Source organism: Cervus canadensis, chromosome X, assembly GCF_019320065.1.
Source record: "Cervus canadensis isolate Bull #8, Minnesota chromosome X, ASM1932006v1, whole genome shotgun sequence".
Classification (NCBI taxonomy): domain Eukaryota; kingdom Metazoa; phylum Chordata; class Mammalia; order Artiodactyla; family Cervidae; genus Cervus; species Cervus canadensis.
This window is the reverse complement of record NC_057419.1, coordinates 44,998,356-45,023,753: the sequence shown is the minus strand read 5'-3', so window position 1 is coordinate 45,023,753 and position 25,398 is coordinate 44,998,356. Positions and strand designations below refer to the sequence as shown.

At 40.2% G+C, this 25,398-nt stretch overlaps 1 protein-coding gene across 8 annotated transcripts in view; it reads right to left on the bottom strand.

Moving 5' to 3' along the window:
* Positions 1–24,249, bottom strand: part of CASK (calcium/calmodulin dependent serine protein kinase) — a 365,729-nt gene extending 341,480 nt beyond the window's left edge. For all 8 annotated transcript variants that reach the window (XM_043458309.1, XM_043458311.1, XM_043458313.1 and 5 more), the window contains exon 1: positions 24,125–24,249. In XM_043458309.1, coding sequence (XP_043314244.1) covers positions 24,125–24,183 — 59 coding nt within the window. In that variant the 5' untranslated portion in view covers positions 24,184–24,249. The remainder of the gene's footprint in view (positions 1–24,124) is intronic.
* Positions 24,250–25,398: the final 1,149 nt, after the last annotated feature.

Sequence of the window (25,398 nt, the reverse complement as noted above, 5' to 3'; positions counted from 1 at the left end):
AATTCCTAACCAAATACTCAAATATTTAATACTTCTGAAGTCTTAGTGCTATCTAAGCAAATAAAACAGGGTATGATACACCTGTACATTTCCAAGATAAGTGCATTTAAATAGTTTACACATGCCCTAAACAGACAGAGAGTGAAACATCAAAGCTTAATGTACCAAGTCGAGGAATCATCTTGGATTCAAAGGGGGCAGTAAGCAATACAGGGTATGTGGATACAAGGGAGTGATTGAGATCAGGGCCATTTTACTCCCTTCAGTAAATCATAAGACTTTTTATTTTCAGGTATCAGGCACAGCAGGCTCAGCAAATACTGAATTAAAAGCTTAACAACAATCTTTTTGAGACTTACACAAAATAGTGATATCTTTCTAATTAAGTTTAAGCCACGTCTCTGAAGGCACCGAAAACAAAATCATATCTACTGAAATCATCAACTCATTACAAATACCACTTTTCCACAGCTGATTCTAGGTGAAGAACTGTAACTCAAAAGATAGAAAATCCAAAGCAGTAACAATATTAGTACCTAGTCATATTCTTCTATCTGAAAAATGTCAATATTTCTCAAATTCACATAAAATATCACAATCTTCAGTGTCTTATTTTCCATTTCACTTTTCTATCCTGGAATGGAAAAATAAGATAAAACTCTGACACAATGATTCCAATTTAGCCATCTGCCAATAGATCATAAAGCCATCTGAAGTTTTAGACTACACAACAGTCACAGGTAGTTCCAGATGGTTTGAAAAACTTGGGGACACTTGCTGTATGTGCACTGCGTTGCTTTCTAGTGAGAATTCCCATAACTTAAACTGGGAGAGGGGAAAAGAGCTTGCAGATGGTATTTCCCAGAGCAAGGGAAGAAAACAACTTGAGAGAGTAAGGCCCTCCAGCTGAAACAAATCTCCCCTGTTGGGTGGTTGTTGGTTGGTTGGCTGCTTTAATACAATGCTGATGATTCACTCTGGAGTGACTTATGATACAAATAAATGCTGGGAAGATTCAACAGAACCTATCAAACCAAACAATAACATTTTGAAAGTAAAATTCATATAGTGGTCCTTTAAAGAGAAAAAAATTTTCAAATGTAAAACCAGCATAAACACCACTGTATAGTAAAAATTACCACTAGTAACATTTGCTTCATAACAGTTTAATATTAATTCCATATTTTCCATATAACACCTGTAAACTGTTCACAGCCTTAAATTGTATTAGATGCAGTATTTCACTAACTAACCTAATGCTATGGCCCAGGGAAAAGCATAATTGCACTGAGAGAGGTCAACTTATTCCAGAGAAAGGCTTATAAGAAACAACCATAATTCAAAGGACTGAGGAATTATCATAGAGAATTTTTCCACAGAAATTGGTAAAATAGATGGGGACAAATCGCAATTTTGAGTTTGACAGTATCTGTAGAACTTTGCTTAATTCCGTCCTTGTTGGTATACCTTTTATTAATTAACTAGCTATTGTTTATGATTATTAAGCTGCTTAATAAACTACTTTAATTCACTATTATCCAAATAGAAACCAGGTGCCCCTTCAAATCACCATTTGGGGCAGGCCCAGGGTTCTAAAAGGGGTTTCTTGGCAAATACCCACTTCTTGGTGTGTGTGTGTGTCTGTGTAAAATATCTATTCACTACATGCCCTGCTGCAACCCAAGGACTATACTGACCGTCCACTCCCAAGACTAGAGCAGTTGTTAAGAACCAGAAATGACACTTCTGATCAGTAACTTTTAAGACAGCACCTGTTATACTAGAAACACCAGCACATTATTTGAGAAGTACAAAAAAAACATATTTAGATCTTAACTTCATACCGAAAAATCAAATAAATTTCAGATACATCAGAGTTAAATGTAAGAGATAAATCAAAATCAAGAGAGAGATGTAGGTGAATTACCACATGACTCCCAGGAAGGGAAGGACTTTCTAAGCATCCAAACTTATAGCAATAACAAAGGGAAGGACTGACAGAGTTGGACTATGATTAGAAGCTCTCCTAATCAACCTCCACATGACCAGTTTCACAGATTGACCCATTCCCCCATCCGCCACCTCCCCACCCCCCACCCCCTGTCAACCCGTGTAGAAACCTAATGAATGCCTACAGCACAGTGACTTTTCAAGGCTAACAGGCTATTGTGTGGTACACCTGCCTATGAACTCTACAAATTGCCTACTTACCAGGAGTTATTTATGTTTGTTTCCAAATGTGTTCTTCTTTATGCTAGTTGTGTGCCTGTTACTATAATTCTTAATTATAAGTCACATCTATCAGATGTGAGTGCAAAAACAGGGGAACTGGCTAGAAAAACCAGGTAAAGGTGATGCTGAATTTAACATGGGTGACAAGCCTGCTAAAGACTAGGGGGAGTGGGAGGGTCGGGGGGTGGGGGTGGAGGAGTGGATTTTTAAATACCTGAAAGGATTCTGCATCAATTACAGCTCATTAAGGTATCACTCCACTTTTAGAAACTAAAACTAGAAATCATTGATGATGAATTTTGGATGAGATGTAAAAAAGATATAGCAGATTTTTTATCAATTAGACTCACAGTCAAAGAAAAGCAGCCCAAGATAAAAGGATTAGCTATTTAATGTGTATTCTGAAGCTTTAATGTTGAAGATACATAAACTTTTTTAGGATACCCCTTCCTATTAAGCAGACCAGCAATGAGAGCTAATCACACCAAATAAAGATGCTCCTTCTGTTTGACTGTCAGTTTCCACATGTCCAAACTCATCAGAAACAGAATGAAAAATAACTTGAAAAATATCTGAAAGACAATGATAATAGGTTAACATGTTTGATAAAGTTTAGATAAATTAGCAATAAAAACATTAGGGAACTAATAGGAAAATGGAGGAAAAACCCAAATGGCCAATTTATAGAAAGAAAACAAAAAAAATCAAGCATGAGGAAAATTAATACTTTCATTGGTTATCAAAAGGATGAAACAGTTCAATGAGATAACATTTTTGCCCATCAGGTCAATAAAACTTAAGCAATTGGCATGTTCAATGTTGCCAAATACACAGTTAGGGATACCATTTGCTGCTGAAAGAAGACATTCTGGTAGAACCTTTCTAGAAATCAATCAGGCAACCTATGTTAAGAGGCTTAAAAATGCCTCTATCCTTTGACCAGGCAATTACGTCTCTGGATGCCATTCTTAGAAAATAACCTGAAATCTGAATAAAGCTTTGGCAGTAAGACACCCTTCAAAGTGTTATTTATTATAATATTTTAAAATTTGAGAAAAACGTTTCAACAAAAATTACTGTCAGGCACTGAAAATTAAATAGTCAACAAAACAGTCCCAGCCCTCTTTTGAGTTTAGAGCCTTTGGGGAAAGGGAAACAAATTAAACAAGTAATTATCTGAAGTCCAACAACAGGGGAATTATCAAATAAATTATGAGACATCCAAACGATGAGATGATACACAGCCATCAGAAATTAGTTATAATGAATTATCAAGGGCATGAAGAAGTACTTATACTAAATGAAAAGCTATCAAACTATAAATGGGTATCAAAAATATATTCCGACAGCAGGTACTAATAATCCTAGGTAAGACAGGCGGTATCTGTGGCATTTTAGCTTGGAGCTGCTTCCATTACCCCCACTACAATTCTGTGGCTTTATAGCTCTGTGGACACTGACACTGTGGAGTTGAGCCGATTTGGAGCTCCAAGGGAAAGCTCCAGGCCTGTAGAATTGTCGAAAACAATAGGGATTATTAGCAAACAAACATCACAGCTGCCTAAAGCTTCAATACTGGTTGGGGCAAACAAGACCTCAGTCCAAGACACAAAAGGGAGCTCTGGGGAATGAGACAGTCATAGGGGGCTTAAAGCTCTGACATATTCTGGAATATGGGATATAAGCTCTGGGGTTCTGGAAGGTTGGACAAATGCAAGGCCCTGCATTAGATGTACTGTGGATAAGGAATTCAGTTCAGCTCAGTCGCTCAGTTGGGTCTGACTCTTTGCAACCCCATGGACTGCAGCACACCAGGCCTCTCTGTCTATCACCAACTCCCAGAGTTTACTCAAACTCATGTCCATCGAGTTAGTGATGCCATCCAACCATCTCATCCTCTGTTGTCCCCTTCTCCTCCTGCCTTTAATCTTTCCCAGCATCAGGGTCTTTTCTAGTGAGTCAGTTCTACGCATCAGGTGGCCAAAGTATTGGAGCTTCAGCTTCAGCATCAGTCCTCCCAATGAATATTCAGGACTGATTTCCTTTAGGATGAACTGGTTGGATTGTCTTGCAGTCCAAGGGACTCTCAAGCATCTTCTCCAACACCACAGTTCAAAAGCATCAATTCTTTGGTGCTCAGCTTTCTTTATAGTCCAACTCTCACATCCATACATGACTACTGGAAAAACCATAGCTTTGACTAGACGGACCTTTGTTGGCCAAGTAATGTCTCTGCTTTTTAATATGCTGTCTAGGTTGATTATAGCTTTTCTTCCAAGGAACAAGTGTCTTTTAATTTCATGGCTTCAGTCACCATCTGCAGTGATTTTGGAGCCCCCCAAAATAAAGTCTCTCACTGTTTCCATTGTTTCCCCATCTATTTGCCATGAAGTGATTGGACAGGATGGATAAGGATAAGGAATTAGCAAGGATCAAAGAAAGATAGAGGAAAGGCTTCCCTGATGGTTCAGGGGGTAAAGAATCCACCTACAGGGCGAGAGACACACAAGATGCAGGTTCAATCCCTGGGTCGGGAAGATCCCCTGGAGGAGGAAATGGCAAACCACTCCAGTATTCTTGCCTGGAGAATCCCATAGACAAAGGAGCCTGGTGGGCAACAGTCCATAGGGTTGCAAAAGAATTGGACACGACAGAGCAACTAACACACAACACACACACAAGGAAAGAGGAGAGCTTCTTAACTTTTCTACCAGAAGGATTTCACTGTTTCATTTGATTTTCTATATAAGAAGAAAGTAAAACCCAAGGCAGACTGGTAAACTGCCTGAAATTTGAAGCCATGGATTGGGGCACACATTCAAAGTCCATGCATTTAATAACCCTACCATACTCAAGACATTATGTAGTGCTAGAGATATAAAATCCCTGGTTCCTGCCTTGGAGAAGCTCATATTCTAATCATGGAGCCAGATGACCAAGAAGTAATTAGAAAGCTAAGAAAAAGAGTTTTGATGGAGGGAGGGGTTTTAGATTAAACACAGCTGATTGAATATAAACATTTATCAATCTCCCTTCAGAAGCCAAGAGAGTGAAGAATTAGGAAAGATATAAAACAAGATAAAGAAAGTGGGAGAGAATCTGACAGAGAGAGAGGTCTACAAAATTTTAGATGAAAACAATTTGAAAAAAGGCAACTAACTTGGCTGTATCTTTCTTCCTTCTGCCAAATACCTCCAGTGAGGGCACCTAAACTGAAGCAAGTAAGCCAGTTCATTCCTGAGGGCCTTGAAAAGCAGAAGGTAAAAGTTCAAGAAGTGAAGTTTCCAGGGACATCTGAAGGAAATGGGAATTTACTTTTAAGAAGCGGGGCGGTGGGGAGCAAAGAGGAAATCCTTTAAAAGAGCAGTAAGACTCTCAGATTCTTTCTCCTCAAACAGAGGATCAGGTAATTGCCTTTTCTCCACACTACAGAAGACTTTCTGGAGACGTTGAACTCAGGAACACCAGTCATAATCGAGAACAGAATGGGATGCTCTACCACAAACAAGGAGTAAGTAAACACCTGCACAGCCAAGGGTGAAAGATCCAACCCTTTCCAGACTGGGCTTCTGAATACTAGATTCGAGCTTGTTACCCCCAAATTCCCTCCCACAAGAGATTCAAGGAGTCCTAGAAAGAAAAACTGACTGGCTTAAGGAAAAAAAAAACACTTCACAGTTAGTTCCTCATAAATATCCTGGTTTCCCCCAATCAGAGAAACCCAGTCAACAAGCCCCATTCATGTCCACTGACTTTCCAGTCAAGTTTTCCATAACAGAAGCAACCTGCTCAACTATTTGTTGGAGGGCTACCTCCAACATGAAAGACAGATACCAAGACTAAGAAATGGGAAAAGAAAATCAGAAAAAACAGACAAGATGAGGAAGATACAATTCACATATCATAAAGTTCACCCTTTTAAAGTATACAATTCAGTGTTTTCTAGTATATTCACAAAGCTATATCTCGATCAGCAACCATAGTGCTTATCTAATTATCTAATTCCAGAACATTTTAAAAATCTCAGAAAGAAACTCTACCCCCATTAGCCATCACTCCCCAGCCTCTCCTTCCCCCTTAGCCCCTGGCAACCACTAATCTAGTTTCTGTCTCAATAAATTTGCCAGTTCTGAACATCTCATATAAATGAAATCATATAATATGTGGTCTTTTCCATCTGGTTTCTTTCACTTAGTGTAACGTTTTCAAGGTTCATCCTCGTGGTAGCACATATTAGCACTTCACTTCTTATTGCTTTTATGGCCTAATAATACTCCACTGTGTACAACTACATTTTGTTTATCTATTCATCAGTCAATGGCCATCTGGGTTGTTTCCACTTTTTGGCTATTATGAATAATGCTGCTATGGACATTGCTTTATGACTGTTTTGTGTGAATATATGTTCCCAATTTTCCTGGCTATGTATCTTGGAGTGGAATTGATAGGTTGTAGAAACTATAACTTTCTGAAGAACTGCAGGGTGTTCTCCACAGTGACTGCACCATTTTACATTTCCATCAGCAAAGTATGAGAGATCCAATTTCTACACAGCCTCACCAACATTTGTTATTGTCTGTCTTTCAGATTCCAGCCATCCTAGTGCGTGTTAACTGATATCTCATTGTGGTTTTGATTTGCACTTCCCTAATGACTAATGATGCTAAGCACCTTTTCATGTTTATGGGCCATTTGTAAATCTTTTTTGGAGAAATATCTATTTAATGAATTTTAAATTTCATTTAACATTGAATAGCCATGTCTGGCCAGTGGCTAGAGTATTAGGAAGATGGCCAGGATTACTTCTGGCCCCTTACCTTTGCTCAAGGTCAGGTGGGGACGGGCTAGGTGACTGGAGGTCCAACCCAACTTCATACCTCACTCTGGATGCTCCAGATGGAATAAGGAGTGAGGCAGCAAGGAGAAAGGCAAGGGAAATTGGTGCAACACCTGGAAGGAGGATATACTTGGCACAGAGCCTGGCTCTCAAACTTTCTGTTGATTATGAAAGCAACTCATGTTTATTGAGCACTTACAAGGTGCCAGGAACCGTGCTTTATAGCCATGGTCTCATTTAGTCATTAAAACAATCCTATGAGGTAGATTCTGTCTCCATTTTACAAATGAGGACGCCGTTTTAGACAGATCTGGTAAGCAGGTCTTAGTAATTGTACTCACCATAAAATTCTCCATTCCATTTCATTAAAACAATCCTATGAGGTAGATTCTGTCTCCATTTTACAAATGAGGACGCCATTTTAGACAGATCTGGTAAGCAGGTCTTAGTAATTGTACTCACCATAAAATTCTCCATTCCATTTCAACCTTAGAAATGTCTTTTCTTCATCTAGTTTAATTGTAACAATGATCTGACAGTTCTCAATAGGGATGCTAAGTGTTATTCAGGATTCCATCATTATGTTCGGCATATACTGTACAATTCTGTATCTACTAACCTATCTCACAGGGACATGATGAGAATTAGATGGTTTTTGAAGCAGCAAAATATTAGCACTAAATGAAAATCTGAACTCCTGACTTTGTGCATTATGGGTCAGATTTTATCTTTTTTCATGTGTTCATCTATACCCCTCCTCCTCTGAATTGGCTCAACAACTCTTATGATGAAAATTGACTGTGTGCCAGATGCTGTCCTAGCTGTAGAGAGACAGCAGCAGCTATAACAGCCATGAATCCTGACCTAATGAAGCTGAAAAGATATATTAAAGAAATATGTGGTTTGAAAAGTACACAAGCTCCAATAAGTTTCTGTCACATGGATGTCTTGTTGCAGTGTCTATTTCATAATGAACCTTATCTTTGCAGCAGAAGTACCCTTAAATGACACTCTCTGCCTACTAAGAAATTCTGAGTCTGAACATTATAGCTTTTCAAATGGCTTAAAATCCACGCATTTGGCAGAACTCGTCTATCGTAGCTGCTTCTAGGGAAGTAGCACCCAGCTCCCAGGCACCACCAGCTGCCGAGGAACAAAAAGGAACTATTAAAGCTTACCTCCAGCTCCACAGGGCCGTCCCAGACTCCCGTGCACGACAAAGAAGAACAACACAGCCAGTCACCAGAACACTTCTCTTGCCTGAAGTGTGCCATGATTCCGCAATCTTTCACCACTACCCACCCCTGACCCCTATTTTCAGGTAGATAAAACAGAAACGATGAGGCTTTTCAGATGATTCGTGTGGGTGGCTACTGTGCTGACTGGGACAATAAGGCTGCAGAACACTGCTCCCTCTTAAAGAGTTCACATTTTATTCACCGCTATAAATAACAATTTAGTTCTTAAAACACTGCATTTCCACACTATATTGTACAAAACAGTAAAGCTCAAGTTCTCCGGTACATGGGTTGCTTCTGACAATAGACCTAAGTAGCCACACTTTGAGGGCTGGCCTCTGTCTGACTTCTCTCCCTATACTTCGCCTCCAGGATGAGTAAGCAGGGCAAATGGTATGAATTAACTTGACTGGCACAGCCTAAAATGAAAGGTCTAACTCAACCATTTCCAGTCTTAAGCTCACGATTTCCTGTGTCTTACCCAGCCTCTCCTACCAAAGTAGTCAACCCAAGTTGACTGAAAGAAATCATGGGCCCAACAAACTCACCAATAATATAGCTCAGTATCATTTGGCCAAGTTGCGTTTCCTAATTTAAAACATCAGTCATGTACAACCAGGGAGTCACAGCTGCAAAAAATGACACTTTTGCCTGATCTTACTAAGAGGACTAATGGAGACTAGGAGAAGCCCCCCACCCCCTTCCTTCAGTGGTGTGGGTAGAGAGAAAGATTCCAAGTGCATCGATAAGAACAACACTGAAATTCAGTTTGCGGATTTTATATGATACTGACCACCAGTTACCTTAAAGCCTGAGAGCAAGTACAAAGAATATTGAGGGAGGGTGCAATAAATGACATTCCAGCTAAGGACAGAAATAGCCATCCTTGGTTATGGGAAGGCTAACGAAAACTCATACAGTAAACATCCTAAGATTACCCACAGTATTCATTATCTATGTGTTCATGAACATCCTTGTGAAGTACAAGTGACTAAAACACTCCAGGCCAAGGATAAAAATTTTCCAAATGGGATGATGCTGTTTCAATGGCTTAGAGTACACCAAACAGCTCCAGTGAACTCCTAAACTTCACAGTCACAAAGTGGGTTTTTTTCTTGGGGTAGTAAAAAGGCAGCAAAAATTGGGAGAAATGAAGACTATAATATATAATAGATCACTAAGTTAGGTTACACTGGAGTACAGCAAAACCAAGGACATCCCAGTGCAAAAATCAGTGAGGAAATGTCACAGAATTGTTAAACAGGCTGCCACTATTATCAAACATAGAAGGAAAGGGCACAGTAGTATATTACTTTTATTCATAAGTCTCTAGTCACTGAGCAATAATTTGACATCAGAGAGAGCAATGGGCAGGAGTAAAGGGAAAAAAATAGGTGTTTACCTATTGATTTCAGATATTTGTAGTTATTATGGGAAAGAAATCAATAATAAGGCTTCAACTTGGGCTGGGATTAGCAAACTTTTTGTGTTAAGGGTCAGAAAGTAAATATTTTAGGCTTTGTGGACCATATGGTCTCTGCTGCAACTACTCAACTCTGCCCTTGTAGTGTGAAAGCAGTCACAGACATCACAGACATTATTTAAATGAATGAATGTGGCTGTACTCCAGAAAAACTTTATTTACAAAAACTGACAGTGGGCAGACTTGGCCCTTGGGCCATAGTTTATTGAGCTCTGATTTACAGTTCTAAATCAATGCTTCTCTAATTTTAATGGGCCTCAGCATCCCTTGGAGAACTGTTAAAAAGGAGATTGCTGGGTCCCACCCCCTAGAGCTTCTGATTTATAGGGCTGGGGCCTGAGAATCTGCATTTCTAACAAATCCCCAGGTGATACTGCTCTGCTGGTGAGGATGAAGTCCACCCTTGAGAACCACTGCTCGAGACTTCACTACTAAACAGGAAGTTCAACATTTTAAGTAGCTGCCAAAGTTCACACCAGATTGACTACAAAATTCTGCCACTTGTAGTGAGTTCCAAACTTCAAAGCTCAAATAAAATTCATTTAAAGAAAAGCAAGGGGAAACACACTAGACAGGGTTTTTCCTTCACTGACCTCAATGTAAACATTACCCCATCACTGAAATACACATAAGTCTTCCTCATATCTCTTTATTCAACATTTTTCACCCAACATGTCCCAAGTCCTATAAAGCTCTAGAAATCAAATAAGAAAATCAAATCAGTTTTTATAGACAATGGTAAATGACTCTTGCAAAATCAAAATATACTTAACAAAGCCCACTTCTAATTAGAAGTGCTTCATTGCAAAATAATGTATTTAAGATAGTATTTAAGATAGCTTAAGATATTTGAAAAATTATGTCATTTTGTGTTCATAAGGATCAAATGAGGTAGATCAAATATAGCCTTTACTATCCTTCTCTTGCTTCCCTTGGGGCTCAGCTAGTAAAGAATCCACCTGCAATGCAGGAGACTTGGGTTCGATCCCTGGGTTGGGAAGATCCCCGGAGAATGGAAAGGCTACCCACTCCAGTATTCTGGCCTGGAGAATTCCACAGACTGTACAGTCCATGGGGTCGCAAAGAGTTGGACACGACTGAGGGACTTTCACTTTCACCCTTCTTTTACAAGATAAGGAAACTGAGGAAAATAAACCAAACGCTGATTTGTCACAACTAAAATTCTTTCCTTAAAATACTACTTTCCCTAGCAAGTTCTGAACTGCACTTAGCAAATCCAACTTGTACATGGCTTTGCAGGACTATGTCTTTGAATGTATCTTCATCGGGAAAAGGGTCATTCTAATAAGATCTTCAAGTCCATATTCACATTTATGGGGCTAATTCTGAAGCCATCCCAGCAAGTCTAACCAAGAAGCCTGAACTTTAATCAGATCACAATTTAAAACATGCTCGACCTTTAGTGTTAAGTGGGTCATAGATTATAGAAGTGTGGTGATCCCTTCCCAGCAACACAAGAGAAACACTCAGCAATGGGAGAAATACTATTAATGGAGATAATCCAAAAAATAGAGCATCAAGCCTAGAATCTCCCCCTCCATATTCCAAGGCTCTTTCTGCAACACTGATCATATATTCATTTGAACAGATACTTACACAAATTTTTTACATCCATTTTAAGAGGGAAATGATTTTAAAAAGAAAGAAAATCAAGGAAAGGAATATAATCTACAATATGGATGGTCAGTAGAGGGTTTTTTTTCCATTCTTATTGGCATGCTTTTAAAAGTATTGCACATGCTGATTATAATGTGAGATAATTACATTGTCACTTTAACCTGTGATCTGAATATTCCAGTAATGATTTTTTTTAATTTACATGAAATATAATTAAAGAAAGTCCTTAGTGAAAATGCCCTCTTGTTTGTTTTACAAGTATCTAATTATTTTACAAGTGACTAAATTAAAGAAAAAATATGAAAAAGATAATTTCACATCCAGTGCCAGATACTACTGCTGGGACAAAGATCCAGTTAAGACAATATTAAGCCTAAGAAGACCAGTAAAGGTTCTACATAAAAGCTCACCATTCCACTTCTGAACTAATGGCTCAGATGGAATTCAGCAAAATTTCTAACCTGAATAATTCAATATAAGCAATACTGTCCACAAATTATCATAGGAAGAGATGCCTTTTACTGTTCTCTGAAGCCAACCTAAGAAGTATTTTCATCAAAGTAAGTGGTCTAAATAGATTTCAACATGATCATTCTTCTACTTGACAATGTAACATGACCTAGTAGATGAAATGCTCTTCTGTAAATGTAGGTAATTTAGATTCGGTGCCCAATCATATCAGAGACTACAGCTTCAGAATCTTTCCACCTAATTTTGTTTGTGATTAAGATGTGGACACTGCTGCCATAATAAAATCTGGGGAAGTTACATAAAAGAACACTACAATATCCATAAATCCTATATATGGCTGTTTCCTAAATATATACTCTGGGATTCTCCTCGTCTCAGTTTTGAAATTTCACATAATGAACAATTAATTCATCTGTCAAATGTCCAAATGCAAAGACAGAAGCTGCTACAAAATTTCCTCTTTTAACATAATCTTTGGAGCTTTTCTCAACACTACAAAAATTATAATCTAGAACAGTCTTGCAAACGATTGACGTAAATCTATAAGCTCAAAGAATACTATCTTTCCTATGTACCAAAGATACAATGACAGTTTTATTTTAAGCCACAAAGCACTCTAAATAGTATATGTCTACTACCTGAAAATATATTGTGCAAAATGGATTTCAGATACAAAAGAGAATTTTGAAGTTTTATTTATATTACACACACCCTAATTCCAAACAATGACTCTAGCAAGGGCTCTTGGTGAAGTCATAAAATATACATAGATGGCACATCATAACTCTCCAATTAGGGATGGAGATTTAGTGAGTGCTGGTCCCCCTAATTTTTTTAAAGCTATTAGTTTTTTCAAATATTCCATTTCTGACAATTTCTAGTATGTTCTCAACTCTGCTTTCATCCATGCCACGGGCAATAAGAATGAAGGAAACAAATGTTTTCAGGCACTCCACATTTATACTGTCTCCAGTCAGACAATAAGAATGTTAATGAGTTTCTTCCCCGTTAGCTTAGGGTCAAAAAGATAATCCAAAAGCAATAAACACACACACACACAAACAAACAAAAAATCACCTAGATGTATAGTATTTCTCCATTTAACAGTGAAAATATTTCAGTGGACCAGTCTCAATATCTTTATATTTTGTAGAAACAACCTACTACTATGGGGCTATTCAGACTACTATTCACCAACCTTGAAGGTAAACAAGACTGGGAACTGGACAGTCAGCTCCAGCTTCATTTTTAATCTATAACAGGATCAGCAAACTAAAGCCCAGGGCCAAATCTAGCCCACCACCTATTTTTGTAAATAAAGTTTTACTGGAATACAGCCGCACTAATTTGTTTTCCCATGGTTGTCTTCACATTACAATGTCAGAGTCTGAGTAGCTGCGACAGATGTGTGGCTCGTCAAGCTTAAAATATTTACTATCTGGTAACTACCAGATAGTTTGCCAACCCTTGGTCTACAAATATCTAAAATTGTTGAAGATCAGAACAAACATGTCCATGAGATAAAAGCTTGACCAACAACCCGTAAAATTTGCTTTACACCACAGTGTCAAACAGACTCTGTAGGCAAACTCTGATAGTACTCACCTGATTAGAAAGCATTCTAACCCTCATAGACCACTGGTGGGAGTGGAAAATGGTACACTTTGGAAAACAGTTTGGCATTCCTTACAAAGTCAAAGAGAGTTACCATTTGACCCAGCAATTCCACTTCTAAGTATATACCTAAGAGAAATAAAAACAAAACTTGCACATGAATGTCCATAGCAGGATTAATTATAATACCCAAAAGATGAATACCACCCAAATGAATTAATTTGTCATTAATTAATTGTCATTAATTGACAAAAGGGTCAACAAATGTGGTCAAGCCACACGATAGAATACTACTGCGCCTTATAAAAGGAATGAAGTGCTGATAACATCTGCAACAAGAATGAACCTTGAAACCCTTATGCTTAGAAAAAGAAGCTAGTCACAAAAGGCTACAATATATTGTATGATTTCATTTGCATGAAATGTCCAGCATAAGCACATCCATAGAGACAGAAAGCAGATTAATCATTACCTAGGATAGGGAGGGATGAGGAGTAAGAATTAGAGTATACAGAGTTCCTTTAGGGGGTGATGAAAATGTTCAGAAATGTATTATGGTCACCATGCACAACCCTGTGGCTATAATAAAAACCACTGAATTGTACACCTTAAATGGGTGAACTGGATGGTATATGAATTATACTTCAATACAGCCGTTACTCAAAAAAAGACATTCTAGTAATCTGCTAAAACACCTAAAATCAGAATATCAGAGGCTTATATTTTGGAATACCTCTTAAAAGACAACCAGTCTCTGCTTATACTAAATGAGAATCAGTGTAACATTACTAAAAAGCAGGCAATCAGGTCGTGTATGTTGTTGTTTAGTCGCTAAGTTGTGTCCGACTCCTCTAAGACTCCATGGATTGTAGCCCGCCAGGCTCCTCTGCCCATGGAATTTTCCAGGCAAGAATACTGGAGTGGGTGGCCATTTCCTTCTCCAGGGGATCTTCCTGATTCAGGGATTGAACCCGAGTCTCCTGCATTGGCAGGCAGATTCTTTACCACTGAGCCACCTGGAAAGCCCAGGTCACATATACTAAGGTGCAAATCCCCACACTGCCACTTATTATTGCCACTTTGTCCAGGGTAAATTACTAATCTCCTTATTTCTCAGTTTCCTCATCTGTAAAATGGGGAGGGGGGGTGACTGCCTCAAAAGGAAGGGCTGTGGCCAAGGTTATATTAGAAAAATATCAAGAATTAAAGAATTTAACACCATGTCCAGTGCATAATGAGCACTCAAACCATAGGATCTGGGAACAACAACAAATTCCTAAAGTTGTCCCTGTACAATTTAGTTTTGTACTTACTGTTTGAATTTTTATATGTTACCAGTGTCACTAAAATAGGAGCTGTGAACCTAAAACTGCTCTCAAAAATATAAGAAATATTAATTTAAAAAATAAAACAAAGTGAACATTTTTAAGAACTTTAAAGTGAAAGTCACTCAGTCGTGTCCAACTCATTGAGACCCCATGGATTATACAGTCCATGGAATTCTCCAGGCCAGAATACTGGAGTGGGTAGCCTTTCCCCTCTCTAGGGGATCTTCCCAACCCAGGGATCGAACCCAGGGTTCCCACATGGCAGGCAGATTCTTTACCAGCTGAGCCACAAGGGAAACCCAAGAATACTGGAGTGGGTAGCCTATCCCTTCCCCAGCAGATCTTTCCAACCCAGGAACTGAACCAGGGTCTCCTGTATTGCAGGCAGATTCTTTACCAACTGAGCTATCAGGGAAGCCCCTGATCTTAAGAACTTTAAGATTTCTTTAATTTTCCCTACCTGTATTCCTCTACTCCTTTATTCAATCAGCACAACACCCCTGCAGGGTCTATGCTATCACCCTCATTTAACATATAAAGAAATTGAGGCTCAGAGAGCTTAACTAACTTGCTCAGGGTCACATAGCTAGAAATGAATGCCTAAATGAAAAAAATGAATGAATGTTAGCACCACTAAATTTTACACACATGGTAGAAAAGAATGTTCATTTCACCATATTATTTATGTAATAGAGCCTGTGTTTAGCACTGAGAAAGTGCACATTTGGAAATTGTTGAAACTTATCTACATAGCTGCCAAAAGTAATTTGAGTATCTCAGAGACATTTTAGAAATAAAAAATACTTATGCTGCACTTCACAATCACTAATCCATGCAAATGGCTCATGAAGCAGCTATCATTCCTTCTATAAATAAGGAGAAAATGGTGATAATGTACCCAAAGGTTACCAGATCAGATCTTAGGGGGCTGCCTCACAGTCTTCAAAGCACTGTTGATCCATATGTTTGGGGAAAAATAGATAAGGGTAAGCAGGAAGGATATGATGCTTCTTATCGGTTCTATAAGATAGCAGTGTTACAGTGATAATCTGCACATGATGGCCAGGGCTAGAGACCTCTGTCAGTGAATTAATAACATTGTTTTCATAAAACATTAAAATCTTCATAGGGTTAAATCCATCCTAGATTTGAATATACCAGAATACTCTGAACTCAGGGTTAGAATTAGAAGCCTGAGATACAGTCAATGTATAATATTTTGTGTTATTAAACTACACTGAGAGAGGACACAATCAGCGTTCTTATCTGTAAATGATTCAAATATTCAAAACAATGGTAACAAAGTAAAAAAATGTATCAAAAGAAATAAAAAAGATAGAAAAAGAATGTGTAACAGAATACAAGAAGTTGAAATGCAACAATATGCACTCAGATATAAAGAAACTGGCTTAAGGACCATAAAGTAATCCTTTCTTGATGTGAATGGATGTGGACAACTAAAAAAAGGCCAACAAATGAATTTAGTTGGGGGGATGGGGGTAAGAGGGGTATAAAATGGGAGGAGAATACTACAATTCTCCAACTGGGACCAAAAACCTTGAGGTATGGAGGAATTCAGTTCCCTATAGGTGAAGAATTTAATAAGAGAACAATGGTTTGAACTTAAATTTAAAGTGTCTAAAATTTACTTTGTCATATCATTAAAAGGGGCCTATTTAATTCAAGTTAGGCACCAAGCTTGGGAATCAAAAAAACCTAACCTTAGGGGAAAAAATGGTTTTACCTAAAAGCCAGCCATCAGAATCTGCAAAACACAAGTAAAGGGAAAAAGAAATGTACTTTTTTTTAACCCTAACTATGTTGTTGAGATAGATTCACAGAAAGACAGTATAATGGTACCAACATCCACAGAAATGAAGTCAGAATCTTGCTTTTCAGTCACATGAGGAATGGAATATTAAGCATCATATTAATATTTATTTTGATAAGTGCTTTAAATAGCCTCTGTTAGAGACAAGCCTATTCTTGGTCCTCAGTCAGTGCATTGGCATTTTACATTATTGATCTGCCCCACCTTGAGACTTCTGTGATCCAGCTATCCCAATTCTTCTAATTTCGTGAGTTATACTCCAAACCACAAAACCCCACTGCTAGTTCCATCAACCCCCAAGAACTCATACATTCATAGTTTAACTTCCACAAAGTTGATTTCCAAATCTTCACTATCATTCTAGACCTCTCATTCAAACTCCACCCATGTATTTCCAGCTATGATCACTTAGAAATAGCCTGCACTCAATTCAAAGTGCCAATCCATATCAAGGAATACTGGGTTGTAGTTTAAGGGAAGACAGAGTTAAATAGATATATAGATGGATATGGAAAGGCCATCAGATATACTATTTGCAATGTAAAGTGAATATTTCAGTAGAATGTATAAATATGAGCTCATTCTGTTTTTAAACAAAGATCTTCCAGAAGATGTACAAAAACTGGGGACTTTCCTGAGGTCCAGTGGTTAAGACTGCTCGCTCCCGATGCAGGGGGCATGGGTTCGATCCCTGGACAATGGTTACCTTTGGATAATAGAGCTATGGATGGTGGGAGAAAGGAGAAACATTCACTATTTACCTTTGTGTCACCTATATTTTAAAATTTTATAATTTTATAAATGCTAATAAAAAGAAAGTTAACAGAATATTATTAAGTCTTAAAACTGGAAACATATATGAACTCTCTCTTTAAGTCAAACTAGCTTCAGAAGTAAAATCTTCCCAGTGTAGAAAGTCAACTAAAAAATAAAACCAAAATGTGAGAGCTGCGCACCCACCCCATCAGCTTGTGCCTGGGGTTAGGTACCTGCCCTGCACTTCATTACTAACTCAGTCACTTGATTACTTAGGTGTGCAGTGTTGACAGAGAGTGGAGACGCTCACCACTCAGCAGCTGTGGTTCAGTATACAGTTTTCAGAGTCAGAGAAAACAATGTCAATATTTTATCACAGGATATAGGAATAGCTACCCTGTGGAAAGAACCCCACCCCACTCTCAACAAACACCTATCTCTGAAACCTCATTACTTCTGGTTTGGCAACTTAGGAGTAATCAATCAACTATTCTGTCTGTTGGGGCAGGGGAATTGGAAGGGGAAAATTGGAGAGTAAAAAGGGTGGAGAAAGTTCCAAAACAAATTATATGTTGGATGGATAGTCAAGATTCTATATTGCCATGGCTAAGGAATGCATAAACTTATCAGTCTGGTGACAAACACTGATATTTCATTAGAAAGACAAAAAGAAAAATGAAATAAGATGAGACAATGAACCTCAGGGCTTCCCATGTGGCGAAATGGTAAAGGATCTGCCTGCCAATTCAGGAGATGCAGGAGATCCCTGGGTTCAGGAAGATCCACTAGAGTAGGAAATGGCAACCCACTCCAGTATTCTTGCCTGGAGAATCCCATGGACAGAGGTGTCAGCTGGGCTACAGTCCGTAGAGTCGCAAAGAGTCAGATACGATTAAGCGACTGAGCATGCATGCATGGAACATCTACTGAAGAGGTAGGAAATTTAACCAAAAAGTCAAATAATTAAAATTTGCAGTAAATTCTGGAAATGAAGACATATGCCTTACTTTAAGGACACCCACTGCAGTATTTCCACAGCTAGAATCAACAGCAGACTGCAGCATGAAATAAACGGGCTTTAAAACTGGTAGGATTCCCATGTGATCTTGGGCAAGTTACTGACCCCTCTGAATCTCAGTGTTTTCTGTAAAATGGGTACAATGAAAGGAGCTAACATATGTAAAATGCCTAAGATTTGAAGGCATAATTGTCCCTTCATGAAAAAGACATGTTAAGTTACAAAGAATTTTTTTTAACTTGTGAATATATGTCAAAGTTCCTTTAAACCATTTCTGCCAGGTTTAAAATGTGAAAACATTTACAAAAATGCAATAATTCAAGCACTATCTCCAAAAGTGAGGTACGCTTGCTCTTTAATTTACTGAGTAGAGCTATCACTGAGGATGGTGAAAGAATTTTCAATTTAAAGGAGCTATCTAGAAACACAATATAAGGGACATTAAGGAGCTATAGTTCGGCAGGTGAAACCACTGCAGAGACGAGGTGGAAATGGAGGGTTGGGAGGAATTGCACATGTCAAGGCCACAGAACATGTCATTGTCTTGGAAGGTAAGGGAAAAATCACAGGAAACATTATGAAGACCACGTGCAAACCACACTTCAAGTCCTAAAGCAGTCTGTAGAAAGCGGACATGAAGATACTTGGAGAAGGTTGTGCACATGCAGAAGAGCAACTGAGAAGCTTAGTTCACTCCAGAGGGGTCCTAGAATCAAACTCCATCATCAGGGATCACCACTGCTTACCTCCTCCTGATAACACCTGCCATGTGGGGGAATCTGCACCCTGCATGTAACATGCTTTTCCTCTGCAGGACGTCAGTTGATCCCCCACAGCCTGATCTTTCTGGGGCACCAGCACTCTAACTGGTGATTGTGCTTCTTTTTCCCTTGTTAAATGATTGTCCCTCGGATCAAGCACTTCTTTCATGAAACATCTCATTTCTGGAAAATTCTTGGTTCCTTCAGGCTCTCACTTGACTTTATTTCCGAACATGAACAACCAGTTTACCTATCACATCTTGCTAATATTCTTGGGAAAGATGTTCCAACATGATGTAACACCGTTCCTCCCCCCACCCCTAACCCATGATACTAGAAACCCAAATCACTGGGCCAATCAGTATATATGAAAGCCATAGTAATTAGGACAAATTAGTAAAGCTGAATTTTTCTCTATGGTAAATTATATATTCTGCATATTATTAATCTGGTTTTTACATAAATGCTGCATTTAACCCAATTCTCTGGCAAACAGCATTATTGGAATTGCAAGTAGGAAATTTAAAGTATATAAGCAACTTAACCATATCCTTTTAATAGAGTGTATGTGCAAACACAATCCATACTAAACTGATAGATGCCTTGTTATTAAATTAAGTCATTATAGTAGACAGCCATCATCAACTGTTATTGAAGCAATCCTTGTTCTATGTTGTTCCAAGCATCAGACAATCACCATGTTAGCATTAGATGAGTGTCATAAATCATAAATCTTAAAAGATCCAAAAAAGTCAACAGCAACATAGGCTGAAACAAAATTGTTAATACAATAAGGCTCAAAAACACAGTGTAGAGAAAATAAAATCCATGTCTTGGTCCTTTGGCTTTGATACTTCCCCCCAAATATTTATTCCACTTTTTAAAAACTGTGAGCCTTTGAAAAGTCAGTCCCAAAATATTACATACATAACCTAAGTTTTAAAACCAGTGACTCTCAATCATACCTGCATATTAGAATCACTTAGAGACTTTTAAAAAATACCAATGAACAGAACCCTCTCCCAGAGATTCTGATTTCATTGCTCTGACACAAGGTCCTCTCACTGATCTTTTTTAAAAGCTCCCCTAGTGATTCTAATATGCAGCCAGGTGGTCAACTACTACTTTAATACAGCCTTTTGGGACAATAATTGCTCTGAGGTTGATAAACATGCTTTTTGCCTTTCAATGAGATTTTATTATAAAACTACTCAATTCATTCCATAGCTAATGAGCAACTGTTACATTGCAGGTTCTGTGTTAATAATAAAGAAAGATACGTAAGATATATTTCCTGCCCTCAAGAAGCTCCCTGTTAGCTAGGGAGAGTGACCCATAAATAAGAAACTGTAACTAAATATGATAAGTGCTCTTGAGGTGTAAGCAAATACAGCATGCCTCACAAACTTGTATGTCATCCTTGAACAAGGGTCAGACTGCATCATTCCAATTTTAGTTTATGTCCTACCAAAGCAGGAAAGTCAAAAGTTACAGGTTACTAAATACCCAGGCAAAAATATTCAGCCTACACAAGGCAAAAACAGTGTACATTTTGCTACTCTCTTTCACAGAAAACTGCTGTACCATGAAGGTAGGCATTTCTACATTTTAATTTGGATGAATCATTTTAAAATTTCCTTCATGTAATATTACTGATTGTGCACTTGCCTATAAAACCATCAATTTGCAAAAGATACAGTAAATGCTCACGACCATAAACATTAGCTGATTACCTGTATTTGCATAATACCTTTCCCTTCCAGTAATTTGCTACATTTGCTAAGACAAGAAGTTTTGGGACAATGACAGCATTGGACATTTGTTTCAGTCACTTGAAAGATGTTACATGGGAAAATGTCATGGAAACAATAGGCATTCAAGGACCACTTTCAAAAATAAGAAACACAGGGGGAAAGAGTTTAAATTTAAAAAAAAAGGAAGGGCATTCTCCCAATATTCATAATGAATCAGACAACTGATTCCCAGTAAAATAATGGGTGGGTGAGTGAGCAGATATGTAGTGAGGCAGGGGAGTTGAGTGGGTAGTCAACAGATGGGTAAAAAGGTGAAATCCATTTTAAAGCACTTCAGTGAAAATTTAAACCCGTTACACCCTAGGGGTCAAACACAACTTGTGATGCTAATTTAGTTATAAAAGAAGAATCACAATTCCAGAGAACTTGGATAGCAATCAACAAGGTTTTCTGTGCAAAGTGAATGTCTTCAAGGGCTTTCTGTTTAAATCCAGAGTTGAACAAATTCTGAGTTTAAATGCCTGCTGTCAGAGACCCTGCAAGAAAATCTCAAGTGAATTTCAATTTTCAGATCAATATATGCTGAGACAATTTACTGGAGAAAACCCTCCAACCTTTACACAGGGTGAGGAACACTATCATTACGTTCTCTGCCACAAAACCTACCTTGAATGCATTATTTCATGGAACGACATATCATAATCGGCACTGACCAAGTCAGGCTTTGTAGGTTTCACATTCACAGTAGTTAAGGTAGCCACAGAGGACCTATCACCTCAAAATTAGCTTGTTCCCCCTCCTTGTTCAGCTCTGAAGTAACAGAGGAGATGAATCTCATTCTCCCAGAGGCATTTACTGAAGATATTCTATCAATTATAAGTCAGCAGAATACTGATTGTGCTAATGTGATGCTGACCACTTTTCTTTTCAATATCCAAAGAGATCACATCATCACTCTTTCAGATCTCAAGGAATCAGAACTAGCTACTAACATTGATTCAATGATGCCTATATTTCATCATCACAATAGAACTAACATTTTAATCTCACACTTCCCGATTGTGACTCTGCTGGCTCATTTGAATCAAATATAACTAAGACACAACAAACATCATTCCCCTTGTCACCCCCCCCCCACGCAATCATTTGGGGGCTTTTGGGAAACACCTTATTTACCTTCATTGGATGCCAAGAATGAAGAAACCAAGATTTTTTTTGACATATTTCTCTCTCTAGAACTGTGCTATTCACATATGGCTACAAGCACTTGAAATGTGGCTAATCCAAATGAGGAGCTGAATTTTGAATTATATTTCTTTTAATTAATTTACATTAAATTTAGAAAGAGATAATTCAGTTATTAGAAAACTTTTAGGTATGTTTGCAACAACTTGGGTATGTGAATCTACTTTTGCAAATGCAAATTTTATGAAACCTAAATACAGAACAAGTATGTCTGATGAAAATTCAGCTTAGTGTCAGAACGGAGATGTATGGTTAGTGTAAAATACACACTGGATTTTGAAGATTACGAAAGAAAAGATGTAAAATAGCTCACTAATGATTTCTATACTGATGACATGTTGATGTGATATAGTCTGGATCTATTGGGTAAGAGAAAATATTTTGTGAAAATTAATTGCATCTACTTTTAATCTTCTTAATGTGGCTATTAGAAAATTTACATATGCAAATTTTACATATACAAAATTACATATGGGGCTCGCATTATATACTGTGAGGACTGCTCTGCTCTAGAGCACTTCCACAACCACCTTAACAGAGCACATTTGGATACCGTTCTTCCAGTAGACAAGCTAGTCATGTAACAATAGGGGCAAAGAGTAACATGTCCTTGTATCAATTGTATCCGAGGAAAGTATGTAGCAAGCTCTACCCACAATCTCACCATGTGAGGCAACACTGTAATACCTCAACATGGAAGGAAATTAGTGAGTTATCCACACTTATAAAAATTGAAATCCAGTACTGCAGACAACTTAAAAAAGAGATTGAGCCAACTGCTCTAAGGTCTTGGTTTCATTTCCCAACTGCGGACCTTAAAATAGACAATAAAGCACCACTTCCAAAAAGAGGTAAAATATTTCAACGGTAGCAATCTACCAATCCTTAAAAACTAGGCAAAAAATTTATCTTCAATTTTATCTCCTCAACTTCTAAAGCCACAGAATACACGCTGAACTAGGAAATCAACTTCAGATCGCCAGCATTTCCCTCACAAGCAAATTAGCAGGATTGTGCACTTGGAATACTGTTTGACAAGAATGAAAAGGAAACTATTCAAAACAGATTTAAGGAATGGACAATTAGATGAAGAACTGCAGATTTAATTCTCAATCAGCCCTGTGATTAATCTGATTCCCTGCTTTTCCCTAGTGTAATTATACAACACAGATGAAAGGATGAGCATTTGGACTGTCAGTTCTATATTCTGGACCAGCCCGGTGACTCAAAGCAGACGGCGCTACCACGCTAACCACCATCCCAACAGTCGAGGGAAGCCTCGAACACTGATTTAACAGTCATTGCATAACGAGGCATTAAAAATTCGGAAACCCCCAACTCTTTCCACGTTGGTCTACACCAGGTGAAGAATTTGCTGAAACCGAACGCACCCCGTCTTAAATGACCCCCTCCAATCCAGGCATGGGGTGAACACAAAGGCATGTATCTAATACCATGCACAATAGACACACACCCCACAGTTTAAGACCCTGGACGTTCTTTCTCTGTCTCTCCATGGAAGCAACGAAATGCAAGCTGCTCTTTTCTTTAATGGTCTGTGGTACACGCAAGGTAACAATAAGCCCAACTGTTCCCAGGAAGCAACTATAAAATCGGTTCCGCCACGTCCCTGTGCAACCGTCAGATAAAATGCAGACAGCAGATTTCAGCCGGCCCCACGCCTCATAAAGGGGGCCGACCTCGGCTCATCGGCCTCCACGGATCGCCGAGAAGCCCCCAGACTCCCGCCCGGCTGGAGGTCCAGGTACACGTCTATAAATACTCCCGGGTGAGGAGGACAGGGGAGGCGGAGGGGAGGAAGGGCAGGGGGCAGCCCCGGGTGGGTGCGGGTGCGGAAGGACCCGGGCATCACTAAATGCATTTTCCCACACTCCCGCTCCCCCGCGTGGAGACTCACTTGCCGATCACCTCGCACAGCTCGTACACATCCTCGAACAGCACGTCGTCGTCGGCCATGGTCCGGAGGGGACAGTGGCCGCAGCGTGGAGGGCTCCGAAAACGGGGGTGGGGGCGCCAAAGAGCTCACTGCCCGGCCCCTGACTCGCCTCCTCCCCTCAGGACCCGCGAGCCCTCGGTGCCGAGGACACTCGAGCGGGGCGGCGAGGCCCGGAGACTGCGGCGCCTTCCTCAGCTGGCGACCGCCCCGGCGCGGGCGGCGGGGCCGGGGCGCAGTAGCGAGGGCGGCCCGGGCCCGGCGCCGCCCGCCCGCCCGCTGCTCCTCGCGCTGCTCGGGCCGCGCTGCCCGGCGTGCGGATCCTCGGGGATCGCGCGGTGCCTCGCTCTCCTCTCGTCAGCCCGCGCGGGCCGCGAGGCCGCGACCGTTCCCTCTGTCGAGGCTGGCTCCGGCTCGGCGCGGGGCAGCTCGGACTACAGCGGGGGCCGCGGCAGGACCGTGGAGGGAGGATCGCCGCGGAGGGAGGTGGCGGCGGCAGATCGGCGTTGGGGACCAGGAGGCGGCGGCAGAGACGCTCCCTCCTTCTTCTCCTCCTCCCGCCGCCGCCGCCGCCCGCCCGCCTGGGAGTGGGAGGGGGGCTTCGTGGGACTGGCTCTCCGTGCGGGCGGGAGCCACGGCCGCCGCCTTCAGCTCCTCCTCCGCCTTAGCCGCCGACCAGCTCGCGAGCCCCGCGCACCGGCCTGGAGCACACACGCGCTCCTCCCGCTCCGTCCGCGCGGCTTCCCGAACCACAGGCCCCGCCCACTCCAGCCCGTCGGGAGGCGGTGGCCCAGGGAAAGCGACCAGGCACAGCGACGCATGCGCGCGCCGCGGGGCCACGTCACGGCAAACCGGCGGGCGCCGGGAATCTACAAGGGGCGGGGGACTAGGGCGCCGGGGCGGCATCTGCTTAGGCGGGGGTGGGGCGGGGTCGTCACCCCCGCGACCAAGCCGCGGAAGGGGTCGGGGACAAAAGATCTGCACGTTCTTGGCTCTCTGAGGCGTGAGGCTCGGAAGCCGGCCGCTCCCTCCTTTTGTAACCACTCGAAGCCTTTCCCGGTTTTTGCTGGAGAAGGAGGCTCGGAAAGGGTCCTAATGAATGGGAAAGCAAGAACAGAGGTGGCGAGGTTCTCACTCCAGATCGTGCTAGGCGGGGGATGCTTTTAGTGCCACTCTCATTCCTTAATAAAAACGAGGGCTGTGGAAGAAGTGTTGTCCACCTACAAGAAAAGGACCAA